General features: G+C 46.4%; 1 protein-coding gene across 3 annotated transcripts in view; it reads left to right on the forward strand.

Annotated features, from left to right (window-relative positions):
• The window catches only part of LOC308148472 (integrin alpha-5-like), a 346,877-nt gene that overhangs the window by 189,146 nt on the left and 140,110 nt on the right, over positions 1–17,621 (forward strand). For all 3 annotated transcript variants that reach the window (XM_080521934.1, XM_080521936.1, XM_080521935.1), the window contains 2 exons: positions 260–417; positions 9,095–9,232. In XM_080521934.1, coding sequence (XP_080378060.1) covers positions 260–417; positions 9,095–9,232 — 296 coding nt within the window. The remainder of the gene's footprint in view (positions 1–259; positions 418–9,094; positions 9,233–17,621) is intronic.

The raw sequence follows: 17,621 nt of genomic DNA on the forward strand, positions 1-17,621 counted from the left end.
GTGTGTGTGTGTGTGTGTGTGTGTGTGTGTGTGTGTGTGTGTGTGTGTGTGTGTGTGTGTGTGTGTGTGTGTGTGTGTGTGTGTGTGTGTGTGTGTTTGTTTCAAGTGGGTGGGTGGATATTGTCTGGGACCACTGCTGGTCACTTGTCCTTGTGTCTCTGCATGTGTGTGGCTGCACATACATCACCATGCATTGTTTTGTGTAGCGTTCAGGCCAGTGTATGTACACATGAAGAGTGGCTGGCTGTTTTCTTCTTAGGTTTTGCCGTGGAGGTTCAGTTGGACCGTGTGAAGCAGCACCAGAAGGAGTCCATCAAGAGGACCTTGTTCTTGGACAGTCAGCGGCCCGGCCTGGTGAAGACGTTGAGCCTGGCGATCGGGGAGCGTCTGTGCTACGACACCAAGATCTACCTGCGGGTCAGTCACGTTTGTACCTCAACATCGAGCTGATTGAACAATTATACACAAGTGCTTTTGGAATGCTAACCAACAACGTCTGCGATTAGTCAGGCTCAGAGACAAATGTTCCCCAAATATCAGAGATGATCAGTATGAGGATGATCACATTTTCAGGCCTGTTTACTCAACAACATTTTAGTTAATAATGCATTGCTATTGTGTGTTCATTTTTGCATGGCAACCTTTTGAAACTTATGTTCATTTACAGAGAAATGGCAGAGACGCTGAGAATGATGTCATTTTTACGTTGGGCGGCTGTGGTGCACGCAAAACTCAATGAGAATAGCTTGATTGAGTATCATTCAGTCCTGGCATTTAGCGTTTTATGAGTTGTACAAAACCAAAATGACCAACGTAAAAGTGGAAATACAGTAGAACCTCTGAGGAGTGGACCCAGTGAGAGTGGACAACCTGTACTGGGTGACACGTCACTGTGTCAGGACACATTGAACTGTTAACACACCGTAATGAGGACAACCTGCCTAACTCGGAAAATCTCAACTTCCACGTGCGTTCCATAACGTAACAATCCCAAAATTCCCCCAGAGGGTCGGAGCCTAGCACAGAGGGTGGAGGACTATTTTGACATCACCGTACTAACGTCTCACGTTCCCTTTCCAGCAGAGAACATCAGGCCCGTGGGACAAAACCCACCGTAAGAGTCTCCAGTCTGGTCCCACCAAGCAAGGAGCTTGTAGAGGATTTATACTAGTTTTATTTTGACATTTAATTGCATTTTGCACCAGAATTATTCATTAAAATTGATTTTATGTTGAGATTGTAATCATTTTCAGTACTAACTTTTGGATCTGTCTAAGTCTGTGTCCTTCGAATCCGCACAGATAGGGAGTGACAATCTTTCTTCCCGAGAAGAGAGAAAAGATACACAGTGAGTTATAAACCTACAAACCTTGAGAATGGATTAACACAGGAGTTTATTACAAAAGATAGAAAAAGTACCGGCCTTTACAAGAATATTCCTGGGTCCTGAAGCCATTCACCCCGAAAGGATTCTGCTCCAGAACCACGTCAGCAGAGAGAGCAGAGTCAGAAGAAGCGCCCCAAGCTCCGAACACGCTCCTATATCCTCTCTCCTCCATGTCCCCTCCTTCTCATGGACTCAGAAGGGGGCTGTTTGAGGGGAGGGGGGCCACTGTCCCACCAGTGAGCCCCACACAAACACAGATTCACATTCAACCCCCACACAAACAAAGAGCTGTACTCAACCCCCGATGCATTCCAGTGGCCTTCCTTAAGATATTCATGACAAGTCAGGCCAGGCTGGGTTTGATCAATTTCAACAGATCTTTTAAAAATATAAACTATTTCATTCCATACACTGTGCCACAACAAAGAAAAGCTTTGAAGTGTAAATTTAAAGGTTATTATAGCAATATTTTACCAGTCTGGTCACTCAGGATGAAACTGGACTATATAGATAGATAGATAGATAGATAATAACTTTAATCATCCCCGAAGGGAAATTGTTTTGTTGCAGCAATCTGGTACCTAGGAATGTTATAAAATACAATTTTCGAAGGTCGAAGAGTTAAAAAGTCTTATTGCCGTGGGGAGGAAGGACTTCCTGTAACGTTCCTTAGAGCAGCGGGTTGGCTCAGTCTATTGCTGAAGCTGCTCTTCAGCTGGTCCAGTGTCTTGTGGAGGGGGGGGATTGTCCATGATTGTCCTCCACCACCTCCTCCAGGTGACAAGCTTGGAGCCAACAACAGACTCTGCCTTCCTAATCAGTTTGTTCAGTCTGTTGGCGTCCTTTGCCTTGATGCCCGCACCCCAGGACACCCCAGGACACCCCAGGACACCCCAGGACACCGCAGCAAAAAAGATGGTGCTTGGGACAATATGTGGTCCCTGAAGTACATTCAATCTCATTTAATAATCATCATATATATATATATATATATATATATATATATTAGATTAGATTAGATTAGAAGCTTTATTGTCATTGTACATGGTACATTGAAATTGCGGTGTAGCTATAATAAACACACAGTAGACATACAATGGAACACAGGCAGCCATTCTCACGTTCAGCATCGCATTCATCTCAGTAGACAAACCATATATACAGAATAACCTAAACATTCACACACACATTCAGCTCTCACACAGACCCGCTCACACACACCCAAGGACATAGTGCAGTAATGTAAAAAGTTAAAAGAAACAACCGATAATAAGTTACATAAAATACCAAAATTAGCTATTTGAGGTACCTTGGCTGAATGAGTATGTGCGGTTTGAGCACAAGGTACATGTTAATACACAGAATATAGTGTATGTTCTGAGGTAGGTAGTTCTGTCTGAGGTAGGTAGTTCTTGTCTGAGGTAGGTAGTTCTGTCTGAGGTAGGTAGTTCTTGTCTGAGGTAGGTAGTTCTTGTCTGAGGTAGATAGTTCTTGTCTGAGGTAGGTAGTTCTTGTCTGAGGTAGATAGTTCTTGTCTGAGGTAGGTAGTTCTGTCTGAGGTAGATCGTTCTTGTCTGAGGTAGGTAGTTCTGTCTGAGGTAGATCGTTCTGTCTGAGGTAGATAGTTCTTGTCTGAGGTAGGTAGTTCTGTCTGAGGTAGATCGTTCTTGTCTGAGGTAGGTAGTTCTGTCTGAGGTAGATCGTTCTGTCTGAGGTAGATCGTTCTTGTCTGAGGTAGGTAGTTCTGTCTGAGGTAGATCGTTCTTGTCTGAGGTAGGTAGTTCTGTCTGACGTAGATCGTTCTTGTCTGAGGTAGATAATTCTTGTCTGAGGTAGGTAGTTCTGTCTGAGGTAGATAGTTCTTGTCTGAGGTAGGTAGTTCTTGTCTGAGGTAGATAGTTCTGTCTGAGGTAGGTAGTTCTGTCTGAGGTAGATAGTTCTTGTCTGAGGTAGGTAGTTCTTGTCTGAGGTAGGTAGTTCTTGTCTGAGGTAGATAGTTCTTGTCTGAGGTAGGTAGTTCTTGTCTGAGGTAGATCGTTCTTGTCTGAGGTAGGTAGTTCTTGTCTGAGGTAGATAGTTCTGTCTGAGGTAGGTAGTTCTTGTCTGAGGTAGATAGTTCTTGTCTGAGGTAGATAGTTCTGTCTGAGGTAGGTAGTTCTTGTCTGAGGTAGGTAGTTCTTGTCTGAGGTAGATAGTTCTTGTCTGAGGTAGGTCGTTCTTGTCTGAGGTAGATAGTTCTTGTCTGAGGTAGGTAGTTCTTGTCTGAGGTAGATAGTTCTTGTCTGAGGTAGATAGTTCTGTCTGAGGTGGATAGATCTTGTCTGAGGTAGGTAGTTCTTGTCTGAGGTAGATAGTTCTTGTCTGAGGTAGGTAGTTCTTGTCTGAGGTAGATAGTTCTTGTCTGAGGTAGATAGTTCTGTCTGAGGTGGATAGTTCTTGTCTGAGGTAGGTAGTTCTTGTCTGAGGTAGATAGTTCTTGTCTGAGGTAGGTAGTTCTTGTCTGAGGTAGATAGTTCTTGTCTGAGGTAGGTAGTTCTGTCTGAGGTGGATAGTTCTTGTCTGAGGTAGGTAGTTCTTGTCTGAGGTAGATAGTTCTTGTCTGAGGTAGGTAGTTCTGTCTGAGGTAGATCGTTCTTGTCTGAGGTAGGTCGTTCTTGTCTGAGGTAGATAGTTCTTGTCTGAGGTAGGTAGTTCTTGTCTGAGGTAGATAGTTCTTGTCTGAGGTAGGTAGTTCTTGTCTGAGGTAGGTAGTTCTTGTCTGAGGTAGATAGTTCTTGTCTGAGGTAGGTCGTTCTTGTCTGAGGTAGATAGTTCTTGTCTGAGGTAGGTAGTTCTTGTCTGAGGTAGATAGTTCTTGTCTGAGGTAGATAGTTCTATCTGAGGTGGATAGATCTTGTCTGAGGTAGGTAGTTCTTGTCTGAGGTAGATAGTTCTTGTCTGAGGTAGGTAGTTCTTGTCTGAGGTAGATAGTTCTTGTCTGAGGTAGATAGTTCTGTCTGAGGTGGATAGTTCTTGTCTGAGGTAGGTAGTTCTTGTCTGAGGTAGATAGTTCTTATCTGAGGTAGGTAGTTCTTGTCTGAGGTAGATAGTTCTTGTCTGAGGTAGGTAGTTCTGTCTGAGGTGGATAGTTCTTGTCTGAGGTAGGTAGTTCTTGTCTGAGGTAGATAGTTCTTGTCTGAGGTAGGTAGTTCTGTCTGAGGTAGATCGTTCTTGTCTGAGGTAGCTAGTTCTTGTCTGAGGTAGATAGTTCTGTCTGAGGTAGGTAGTTCTTGTCTGAGTTAGATATTTCTTTTCTGAGGTAGGTAGTTCTTGTCTGAGGTAGGTAGTTCTTGTCTGAGGTAGATAGGAAGTGCAGCGGCTGCTGGGCCTTCTTGACGATGGCCGAGGTGTTCCCAGACCACGAGAGGTCAGCCCACATCACGGTGCCCAGGAAAGTCAAGCTGTGGACCCTTTCCACGAGCTCGCCGTTGATGTGAAGGGGGGGTGGGTCCAACGTGCAACTCCTCCTGAATTCCAGGACGACCTCCTTGGTCTTGGCGGTGTTCAGGATCAGGTTGTTTGTGGAGCACCAGGCGGACAGTTGCAGGACCTCGTCCCTGTATGCAGACTCGTCACCGTTGGTGATCAGTCCCACCACTGTAGTGTCGTCAGCGAACTTCACCATGGTGTTGCTGGGGTGCGCAGGTCTGCAGTTTGTTGTGTATAGTGAGTAAAGCATCGGGCTCAGCACACAGCCCTGTGTGGAACCCGTACTCAGGGATCTGGAGGAGGAGCGGCGAGGGCCGAGTCTGACGGTCTGGGGTCTGTTGGAAAGGAAATCCTTAATCCAAGCGCAGGTTAATGCGGGGAGACCCAGGTCCAACAGTTTCCTGACCAGCAGGTCAGGGATGATGGTATTGAACGCTGAGCTGTAATCTATGAAGAGCATTCTGACATAGCTCCCCCGATGTTCCAGGTACTCAGCGCGGTGTGGAGAGCGACGGCTATTGCATCCTCGGTTATTCCTGTAGGCGAACTGGTGTGGGTCCAAAGAGGGGGGGAGGCAGGCTTTGATATAGGTGAGGACAAGTCGCTCGAGGCACTTGGTGATGATGGGGGTAAGTGCAACCGGGCGAAAGTCTGACAGGCTGGCGGTGGCAGATTTCTTTGGTATCGGAATGATGGTGGCGGACTTGAGGCAGGCTGGGATGGAGGCTTGCGTCAGGGAGAGGTTGAAGATTTTGGTGAAGACCTCCGCGAGCAGGTCTGCACAGGCCTTGAGCACCTTCCCAGAAACACCGTCGCGCCTGGGCGCCTTCCTCGGGTTGGCTCTGATGAGGGTGCGTCTCACCTCATGTACCTGCACGGTCAGTGGCTGACGACTGGGAGTTGGCTGGGGTGGGGGCAGGGCGACTGCAGACTGCTGGGGGGGGGCAGGGCGACTGCAGACTGCTGGGGGGGCAGGGCGACTGCAGACTGCTGGTGGGGGGCAGGGCAACTGCAGACTGCTGGGATGGGGGCAGGGCAACTGCAGACTGCTGGGGAGGGGGCAGGGCGACTGCAGACTGCTGGGATGGGGGCAGAGCGACTGCAGACTGCCAGGGTGGGGGCAGGGCGACTGCAGACTGCTGGGGTGGGGGCAGGGCGACTGCAGACTGCTGGGGTGGGGGCAGGGCGACTGCAGACTGCTGGGCTGGGACCTCGAAGCGAGCAAAGAAAGCATTCAGCTCTTCGGCTAGCGCCGCGCTTGGGTCACCTGGTATGTTGGACTGCCCTCTGAAGTTGGTGATCTGCTGAACACCCTGCCACACCTGCCTGGGGTTGTTGTTAGAGAGGTGAGTCTCTATTCGCTCCCTGTAGTCCCTCTTTGCTTGCCTGATGCCCCTCTTCAGGTCAGCTCTGGCCGCGCTGTACAGTTCACTGTCTCCGGACCTGAAGGCGGTGTTTCGGTCTCTGAGGAGCGTCTTGACTTGGCTGGTCATCCATGGTTTCTGGTTCGGAAACACCCGGATGTGTTTGTCCACAGTTACAGTCCCAGTGCAGAACTGAATGTAGGACAAAACGGCCTCTGTGTGTTCCGACAGGTCCTGGTGTTCAAAGAAGCTCCACTCCGTCTGGGAGAAACAGTCCTGTAGCAGGTGGAGAGCATCCTCTGGCCAAGTCGTGATGGTCTTGGTCCGAGGTTTCCTTCTTCTCAGCGGGGTGTAGGTAGGGGTGAGGAGCAGAGAGAGGTGGTCTGACTGGCCCAAGTGTGGAAGTTGTGTGGCTCTGTATGCATGTTTAATGTTTGTGTAGACGTGGTCAAGTGTGTTTAACCCTCTCGTGGCACACGTTACATGCTGATGGAATTTAGGCAGGACAGATTTTAAGTTTGCCTGATTAAAATCACCCGCAACAATGTGTGCCCCGTCAGGGTGGGCCCTTTGTAGTGCGTGTATGGTGTCGGACAATAGAGAGAGCTGTGCTAGTGTTAGCATCGGGTGGTCTGTAAACAGCTGTGATAAGCACTGCTGTTAGCTCTCTGGGCAAAAAGAAGGGCAGTGTTTTAATGGAAATGTGTTCTATGTCCGACGAACAGTGTGTGTGTGTGGTTACATTGTTTGTGGACCAGTCGTTGTGCACGTAAATACACAACCCCCCCCCTCTGCTCTTACCCGAGTCTTTGTTGCGGTCCCACCGGTGTAGCGAGCGGCCTGCTAGCTGCACAGCCTCGTCGGGGATCTGTGGTTGGAGCCAAGTTTCCGATATGATTGAAACACAGCAGTCCCGGACATGATGGTTCCCTTCCATGAGCAGTTTCAGTTCGTCCATTTTGTGCGTGATGGAGCGAGCGTTGGTCACAAACATGCTCGGCAGGGGAGGCTTGTGTGGGTCGCGACTCAGTCTGGGGATGCCTGCGCGGCATCCCCGCTTTTGCTTCCTATCCCTCCTCCGTCTCCGGCGCTTGCCGGTACCGACAACAATCCATGGAGCGCCCGGTGACCTAGCGATCTCGACAGGAATGGCGTGAGAGCGGTGAAAATCCATAACATAACATATGATGTTTGGTTTGTTCAATATCAACTGGTCCTACAATTTGTCCTTGTGATCCGTCCCTCCAAAGAGAGGACACCTGTCTTCAGGGGACACTTGCCGTTGGATTGTAGGGTGTCCCTACATCAGAGGTTTTACTGTGCCTCTGGTTTCTTCTCCTAGTGGAAGGGTCTGCAAAATATGGCTCTGAAGCCACATGTGGCTCTTTGAAAAAAGAAGAAAAAGAAATAAGGAGAAACAAAGAAAATAATGGAAAAAAGTAAAAGAAGGGAGAATAAGGGAAAAGAAGAAAACATTTTTTTTGTATAGTCAAAACTGCTCTAACCATAAGGAAAGACAAATTTTATTTGGTGGACGAAAATGGCTCTTCTGGTCAAAAAATGTTGTAAACCTCTGTCCGAGCATATACAGTATAGCGTGCAAGCTTATCAATAAGTGTCCATAAACTAAATTGTTGTACATTGTAGGCATTTAACAGAGGTTTGTCACAACACGTGTGGAAAGAGCTCCAGAAATTAAGTAAGCACGTGTGTCCGTGTGTGCTGGATCATTCAAACTTTGTACTAATTAAACAAGAACTACAACTAACCTTAACCTTTTATGGGGCAAGTAATATCTGATCTCTTCCAACTTTTATTTTAAAACTCGTTTCGGATTCAGAAAACTCTTTTTCCTCAAGGATAAACAAAAATAAAAAGGTCTAAAAGGAGTGTAGGCAGCCCAACACTGATCAACAGCTGAGTAGAAAAATGAAATGAGATCAGTAGCTTAAATAAAACAAATGTGGATAAATTAAACTTGATAACACAGTGCAAACACGACAGACTGATGTTTTTGTAAAAACATGCACAATGCGACGGTTGTTGGACGGGTTTTCTGGACATTTTGTGTTTGCACCAGAAAGTTTCATTAAAACTGGCTGTTTTAATGTTTAAGGTTGAGGATGTAGTCATTTTCTGTATTAATTGTTTGGTTTTGTGAAAATATAGACATTTTCATCTCTCACAGTTTTTGCCACAACAAAGAAAATCTTCAATGTTTAAATTTAAAGGCTATTATGCTACTATTGTCAAGTTCTGGCCGCTCTAGACTAAAAGGAGTTTGACACCCCTGGAAAAGACTGAACAAACAGTTTGACGATATGTTGGGGGTTTTTACACTTTCTCACAGATGACGTATACAAACATGAAGCTTTCAGTAGCCATTTGTGATATTAGTTAGTCCCTCTGGAAGCTCAATGGTCTGTAAGGAAAATGATTGTTTCCAAACAGCCCCGCTGCGTTTCACTGCAGTGGCAGTGTGTCTGGCACCCGCAGCACCACGTGAAGCCACTCAACGTTTTAGCAGGGCACAGGTTGGTCATTTCCTAACAGACTAATAGCACTTTGGAAGTCTCTGTTTGAAGTGGCTGTTTAAAGTGAAACCACTCCAGGCCCAGTTTTCTCATCACTCAGCTGTGACGCAATCAGAGGCTCTGATAAGGTGTGGATATTTGAATCAGAGTAGAAACTGTCAGCCAACACTTGCTTGTGTCTTTTTCTTCGAGGGGCCACATCATACAACCCTCACCACATCATAGAGGGACTAAGATGCTCAGTCTGACTCATTTCTGCTCCAACCCTTGATCCTATAAGTCACTTCACTCAGCTTTTCTCTCACCACTGGCTGACACTGTGGCGTTGCTCTCCATTGCAGGCTGAGGAGGAATTTCGGGATAAACTGTCACCGATTTACATCAGCCTGAACTTCAGCCTGGACCCGCAGGCCACAGAGGACCAGCATCATCTCAAACCCATCCTGAACTTCCAGACTGAGCAGCTCATCCAGCAGAAGGTAGGAAGCAGGAACCTCATCGGACCCATGACGGTGACTGCTGGGGACACAAGTGGTTCTTTTCCTGAACACTCTGCTCAGAGGACTTAAAGAAACATTTGCCCTCGTCCTGTTCAGCAGCTTGGGAGACAATATGATGTGATTGAGAACTTCTGATGTCACAACAGTTTTTACCCTGGAAACAGGAAGAGACGAAGAGTCTCCTCATGTTGCTGCTTTATTGCAACCTGGCATGGCTGCTGTACACCGGGGGGGGGGGGGGGGGGGGGGGCACAGACAATACCCCTGTTAGTGCTATATTTACTGTTAACATACTGATCCAGACACTTCCCAACCAACCGTTGTTGGATTAAACAAAATTGAGCAGCAATAGATATTAACAAGATTTTTGAGCAGGTACATAAATTAGTAAAGTAGCAATAAATAACACAGGGGTGTGTGTGTGGGGGGGGGTCAGACTCGGGTCGGTCAGAGACATGGTGTTCAGGAGTTCTCAGTGTACTTTATTAACACACAAAGTGACAATGGACTCAAAGCAAAGAACAAGCTTAGGACTATCACAAGTGGACGGAGAAGGGAAGGAGGCAAGTGAACACTGACAAACACTAACAAGACAAGAAACTGCTGAACTGAAGCCAAGTACTCCAAGACTAGACACAACATCTAACTGATTCCAGGACAAGTCCAATCTCACAAACATGACGACTTTGAAATGTCCAGCTCAATAGAAACTCCTGGGACCCAGCGAGAGACTGAAGTATTCACACTGCCAGGTAGGAAGTGGGTACACGTTGAGTGGCGTGGTCGCGCTGAGGCAGTGTGCAGCAGCCTCATGAGGGAGCCTTGCATTGAACTGAAGCCGTGAATGGAGCTCCAGAGCAGGAAGTGGGTGCCGCAGGGGAGGTCCAGCTTCATGCAGTGAGAGGGGATTGGTTTGGTGTGGCCCACGCCTTGCCTCAGGTGAGTGCAGTCAGGTGATCAGCTGCTCTCCACACACCCACCTCGGAAAGGGGGTGGGGGAAGGGAAAAGAGTGGAGCCAGAGGTGGAGGTCGTGTGTGTGTGTGTGTGTGTGTGTGTGTGTGTGTGTGTGTGTGTGTGTGTGTGTGTGTGTGTGAGTGTGTGCTCGCTTGCATGAAGTTTGCCCACAAGGTGTGGTCAGAACTGATTAATTTTTTTAAAGTGCATGGAGGTCCTTGCTTTCATGAATATCTGGCAACAAATGGTCTCAACCTCACGAGCCGTTCAACTGTAGGACATTTCAAGAGAAAACGCATCATTTATGCATTTGCATTTCAGAAAAGCCTCATATTTACAAGCAAGGTTTTGAAAACGATGTCTAAATGTTGGTCCACCAGTTGGTGCTGTTGTTTGTTTTTGTAATGAAATCACACACATGCGTTCAGAGAACAACACATTATAAACATTAACAATGGGATTGTTGTCATGTTGACTGTCACCTAGAATACTACCAACTATAAAAAGTACTCGAACAAGTGCAGAAGAGCTTTTTACTACAGCCATGATGCACACGAGCAGTGGCAGCCTTTCAAAAAGTTGTTTTCCCCCGTTTCCATGGAGATGAAGTCACAGCTTTTTCCAAAAGTTGTATTTTTCCAGGGAGACGGAGACAGAGCATTTTCAGAAAGTCGCATTTTCACCTGTTTCCACAGAGACTTAGCATTTTCAAAAAGCTGTGTTTACCCCCGTTACCATGGAAATGGATTCACAGCAATTTCAAAAGGTTCCACCTTGGGACTCGTTCTCAAAACACTGTGTTTTAAGTGGCTCTGTGCACCGTTGTCTTGGAAACGGACACAAAAAATGTGACAAAAGTTTTCCATTTTCACTTGAAAACATTGTGTGAACGGGGCCTCAGTCCACCTTTTTGCTCACAATCTTCTCTACATGTGTTCAAAAGACACGTGTCATGTTTGTCAACTCGACTGATTGGTCTGTTCCCTTGACCAATCACATCGCCAAGCAAACGTTTTCAAGTACCATGCATCAAAAAGGTCAAGTTTGTTTCCATTTCACCTTCTCTGTGTTTCTGTATTTTAACCTCCCAGTCCCCGTTTCAAACATGATGGGATGTCAGAGCTTTACTTTAACATAATCCCTCAAACTCTACCCGGCATGAGAGGTGGAGCCCCCTGCAGACTGGTCGTGTTACTACACTAAACATCTCCAGTGCAACACTTGCACAGCCACCCCCCCACAGTGAGGACTAAACAGATGGCCACTACAATCAGATGAGATGCCTTCAGGAATATTTTCATACGAACCTCTGACGATGTTAACATTTGGAATCTACTAACAGGGTGTTGGATCCGGAGCTGTGGAGCTCTCTGGTATTTCCACTGTCTCCATTAGAGGACTGCTGAGTCCTGCACAAGGCTTTGGGTGGGGTGGTGCTCGCAGACATCTGCTTGTGGTTTGCTGATGTATGTTTCCAGCGGTCTCCTCCAGCAAGTAAGAACCAGGCCCTGAAAACCTGCACATGTTTATGTGAGTGATATAAGGTGAAGTGAGTGGGCATGTGAGCGGGTGCTTGTAATTTGATTTTTCTTTAAGAGTGCACCAAAGAGTTTTTTTGTTGCTGTTGTTGGTTTTTAGTCAGATTCTTTAAAGGTGCTATATGTGAGATTTCAGCAAAGCTGTTTTTGTGTGGCAGCGGTGAGTCATGTACCCTTTTTGGCTAGTAGTTAGCGGCCAAAAGCTGCTGCTTCTCCCTCATCACCCGCAAATCAAATTGTTCCTTTGTTGAAACATGTATGTTGGTGTTGGACCTCAGTTGAAACTTGGATAAAGATCTGAAGGTTGAAAGTGACTGAGTTTATTTGTTTGGGCTCTTTGTTCAAAGCAGAATCGCCCACAAGGGCGTGCACCCCAAAACAGGAGGTTTTGATTATGCTCCTGTGTTGTCGTCAACACAGAAAGCTAATATTTTAAACACGCCTCTTAAATATAGCGACTAGCTGCGAGCTGCTAAAGGAAAGGATATAAACATTGATCCCCATGTGATTTACAAAGGACCCCTGCATTTCATTTTAAATCTCCGGGGTGCATTCCTCTGTGTACAATTCCTGCAGCCACTCGATGCACGCCGAACATGATTGACAGTTCCTGTGCACCTTGTTGTCCGTTCCAATCAAAATCTTGCACGTATTCTTGTGAGCGGAACACACGGAGGGGTCAGAAAGAGTGAGGGGTCAGAAAGAGTGCCGTTTTATTAAAAAAAAAATTTTCAAATACATTTTAATGATTAATTTAAAGACAATTTAAGGGAGACATGTGAGAATCCCAGGTGATGATTCATGAAACATTTAAAAACGTGAAAATCAGCTGAGCCTCCAGCAGGAGGACTAATTACCTAACATATTTCCTTTTTTCTAAACCAAATCTCGATTTATTCTCTGTAATATTCTATTAAATTTGATAACTTAATGTTTCACAATATTTTTGATCTCATGGCAACTCAACGCTTTATTCAATCACCCCATGGCAACTAATCCAACGTGAGCAAACAAGGAAGCCATAGAGATTCCAGCAGATCATTGTGAATGATCTTCCAACAAAATGCTAGCCAACTGAAATTCAGCACACTTTACAGTATGCAGGATATTAGTAAATCAGGCTGGTGGAACGCTGCAGAGGGATAAACCAGAAATTGAACTTAATTGTACTCAAAAGTAACAAAAGTTGGATAAGTTACCGTTCCTGCTCTGCATTGGTGTTGAATTTCTTAAAGGGGACATTTCATGCAAAATGGGCTTTCTAAAGGTTTTCCGACAGTAATAATTTGTAATAATGTTTCTTAAGTGTGTGCTCCAATGAGCGAATTGTAAAGCAAACCTTTGGTATAGCCAACAAGGCTTTTAGCCAACCCCAGTCCGCCCAGAGCCTCCTTTTGAGCCGCCCACAAGCAGCATGCTCTGCCTGCACTCAGTTTAGTCACCTGGTGATAGCAGCAGGTGTTCACCTCCAGTGGAAGGAAGACACGCCAGATGCACCGTTATTAATGAATGATCAGAATGATCATTCATTATGAAGGATCAGAGTGGAGTTTTACTGCCTTGGTCTGAGCCTGTGAGGATCCAGTGGATTCATTTTTATTTTTAATGGGAATCTACAACAAGACTTCCCAAAGTTTTAGATGTCACGCCCCAGCCCCCCACCACCACCACCGACTGTCGCTCCCAGCACTTCATGGAGGAGAGTTTTCAAAACATGTCCAGAACGACGCTGGATTAGCTGCAAAACTTCCAATAAGGCAAATGTGGGCACTGCAAGTAACATATTCTGATGTATATGCCTTTATATTACTTTACGCAGCAGCAGGCTGGTGAGTTTGTACCAGCTGAGCCCACATTAGTTTTGTTGTTGTTGTTTATTGTGAGGTATTGTTCATGTCTGCAAAGTTGTGCTGATAGAGACTGTAGGTCCAATGGAGGCTTTGCAGATTCTGAAGTCTGTTCATGGGCTTGATAATTGTGAGGTGATCTTGTTATATAGTTCTATGACTAAACGGAGGTTCAGGATTTTCTCCTGTCTGCTGCTAATTATGATCATGAGTAGAGGATCATGATCAGATCTCAGTGTGACAGGCACATAGTTAGAGAAGGTCAGAGTCACTCAGACTGGCCTGAATTGTCATTTATTTACTGTTAAAACACATTTCTTTGTAAAGAAAATATTGAGTGCAGCTGATGAACATATTCAGACACACAATATGTTTTACTAACATTCTGAAATGTCCTGCTGCAGCAGCAGAGTCACAACTTCTTAGGAGTTTCTCCTTCTGGGTCACATTCTGGTTCATATTGGTTTGGTTGAACTGCGTTTCTCCATCATGTAGTGACAGATGGAATGTAAACCATGGCACATGGCATTAGGCCTGTCAAGATAATCAATGAATCATTTAATTGCACGATAATTAAAAATGAGTTCAATGAGTTCAAAGTTTGCAAGGCTCAATAATTCTTCAGTTACCAAAGACACTGGATAATGAGTTAAGTCCTCTCGGTACCTTAGCGTAATGAGGAGTGAACCCTCCTGTCAGTCACTCTTGTGTGGGGGGGTGGGGCTCCTGGCGCACCTGGAGTGCAGCATGAGGCCCGTGAGGAGCAGAGCAGTGATCACCAAATACGTCAGACAGTCGCTCATTACCCATAAAAATGCCCTTGGTCCCGTTAATATCCTCTTAAAACCGCTCTCATATTTGAATTTTTCAGTTATTTCACGTCAGGAAATCCATTCCACAGTTTGCAGCCAGCAAGGAGGCTAGGGAAGTTTGCTTTGCCGCTATCATATATGAGGAAGCCTTGATCTCCATTGTCTACTAGGAGGGTGATTGTTCTATTAGTGACGTCATAGTGACAGGTCATGGTCACTGGTAGTGATGTCATGGTCACTGATAGTGACGTCATAGTGACAGGTCATGGTCACTGGTAGTGACGTCATAGTGACAGGTCATGGTCACTGGTAGTGATGTCATGGTCACTGATAGTGACGTCATAGTGACAGGTCATGGTCACTGGTAGTGACGTCATAGTGACAGGTCATGGTCACTGATAGTGACGTCATAGTGACAGGTCATGGTCACTGATAGTGACGTCATAGTGACAGGTCATGGTCACTGGTAGTGACGTCATGGTGACAGGTCATGGTCACTGATAGTGACGTCATAGTGACAGGTCATGGTCACTGGTAGTGACGTCATAGTGACAGGTCATGGTCACTGGTAGTGACGTCATGGTCACTGATAGTGACGTCATAGTGACAGGTCATGGTCACTGGTAGTGACGTCATAGTGACAGGTCAGGGTCACTGGTAGTGACGTCATAGTGACAGGTCATGGTCACTGATAGTGACGTCATGGTGACAGGTCATGGTCACTGATAGTGACGTCATAGTGACAGGTCAGGGTCACTGATAGTGACGTCATAGTGACAGGTCATGGTCACTGATAGTGACGTCATAGTGACAGGTCATGGTCACTGATAGTGACGTCATAGTGACAGGTCAGGGTCACTGGTAGTGACGTCATAGTGACAGGTCATGGTCACTGATAGTGACGTCATGGTGACAGGTCATGGTCACTGATAGTGACGTCATAGTGACAGGTCATGGTCACTGATAGTGACGTCATGGTGACAGGTCATGGTCACTGATAGTGACGTCATAGTGACAGGTCATGGTCACTGATAGTGACGTCATGGTGACAGGTCATGGTCACTGATAGTGACGTCATAGTGACAGGTCATGGTCACTGGTAGTGACGTCATAGTGACAGGTCATGGTCTCTGATAGTGACGTCATAGTGACAGGTCATGGTCACTGATAGTGACGTCATAGTGACAGGTCATGGTCACTGATAGTGACGTCATGGTGACAGGTCATGGTCACTGATAGTGACGTCATAGTGACAGGTCATGGTCTCTGATAGTGACGTCATAGTGACAGGTCATGGTCACTGATAGTGACGTCATGGTGACAGGTCATGGTCACTGATAGTGACGTCATAGTGACAGGTCATGGTCACTGGTAGTGACGTCATAGTGACAGGTCATGGTCACTGATAGTGACGTCATAGTGACAGGTCATGGTCACTGATAGTGACGTCATGGTGACAGGTCATGGTCACTGATAGTGACGTCATAGTGACAGGTCATGGTCACTGGTAGTGACGTCATAGTGACAGGTCATGGTCTCTGATAGTGACGTCATAGTGACAGGTCATGGTCACTGATAGTGACGTCATAGTGACAGGTCATGGTCACTGATAGTGACGTCATGGTGACAGGTCATGGTCACTGATAGTGACGTCATAGTGACAGGTCATGGTCTCTGATAGTGACGTCATAGTGACAGGTCATGGTCACTGATAGTGACGTCATAGTGACAGGTCATGGTCACTGGTAGTGACGTCATAGTGACAGGTCATGGTCACTGATAGTGACGTCATAGTGACAGGTCATGGTCACTGGTAGTGACGTCATAGTGACAGGTCATGTTCACTGATAGTGACCGTCATAGTGACAGGTCATGGTCACTGGTAGTGACGTCATGGTCACTGATAGTGACGTCATAGTGACAGGTCATGGTCACTGATAGTGATGTCATAGTGACAGGTCATGGTCACTGATAGTGACGTGATAGTGACAGGTCACGGTCACTGGTAGTGACGTCATAGTGACAGGTCATGGTCACTGATAGTGACGTCATAGTGACAGGTCATGGTCACTGATAGTGACGTCATGGTGACAGGTCATGGTCACTGATAGTGACGTCATAGTGACAGGTCAGGGTCACTGGTAGTGACGTCATAGTGACAGGTCATGGTCACTGATAGTGACGTCATAGTGACAGGTCATAGTCACTGATAGTGATGTCATGGTGACAGGTCAGGGTCACTGGTAGTGACGTCATAGTGACAGGTCAGGGTCACTGGTAGTGACGTCATAGTGACAGGTCATGGTCACTGGTAGTGACGTCATGGTCACTGATAGTGACGTCATAGTGACAGGTCATGGTCACTGATAGTGACGTCATAGTGACAGGTCATGGTCACTGGTAGTGACGTCATAGTGCCAGGTCAGGGTCACTGGTAGTGACGTCATAGTGACAGGTCACGGTCACTGGTAGTGACGTCATAGTGACAGGTCATGGTCACTGATAGTGACGTCATAGTGACAGGTCATGGTCACTGATAGTGACGTCATAGTGACAGGTCATGGTCACTGGTAGTGACGTCATAGTGACAGGTCATGGTCACTGATAGTGACATCATAGTGACAGTTCATGGTCACTGATAGTGATGTCATGGTGACAGGTCATGGTCACTGGTAGTGACGTCATAGTGACAGGTCATGGTCACTGGTAGTGACGTCATAGTGACAGGTCATGGTCACTGATAGTGACATCATAGTGACAGTTCATGGTCACTGATAGTGATGTCATGGTGACAGGTCATGGTCACTGGTAGTGACGTCATAGTGACAGGTCATGGTCACTGGTAGTGACGTCATAGTGACAGGTTGTTCTATTAGTGACGTCATAGTGACAGGTCATGGTCACTGATAGTGACGTCATAGTGACAGGTCATAGTCACTGATAGTGATGTCATGGTGACAGGTCAGGGTCACTGGTAGTGACGTCATAGTGACAGGTCATGGTCACTGATAGTGACGTCATAGTGACAGGTCATGGTCACTGGTAGTGACGTCATAGTGACAGGTCAGGGTCACTGGTAGTGACGTCATAGTGACAGGTCATGGTCACTGATAGTGACGTCATGGTGACAGGTCATGGTCACTGATAGTGACGTCATAGTGACAGGTCATGGTCACTGATAGTGACGTCATGGTGACAGGTCATGGTCACTGATAG

This window comes from Blennius ocellaris, assembly GCF_963422515.1.
Source record: "Blennius ocellaris genome assembly, contig: SCAFFOLD_55, whole genome shotgun sequence".
Lineage (NCBI taxonomy): Eukaryota > Metazoa > Chordata > Actinopteri > Blenniiformes > Blenniidae > Blennius > Blennius ocellaris.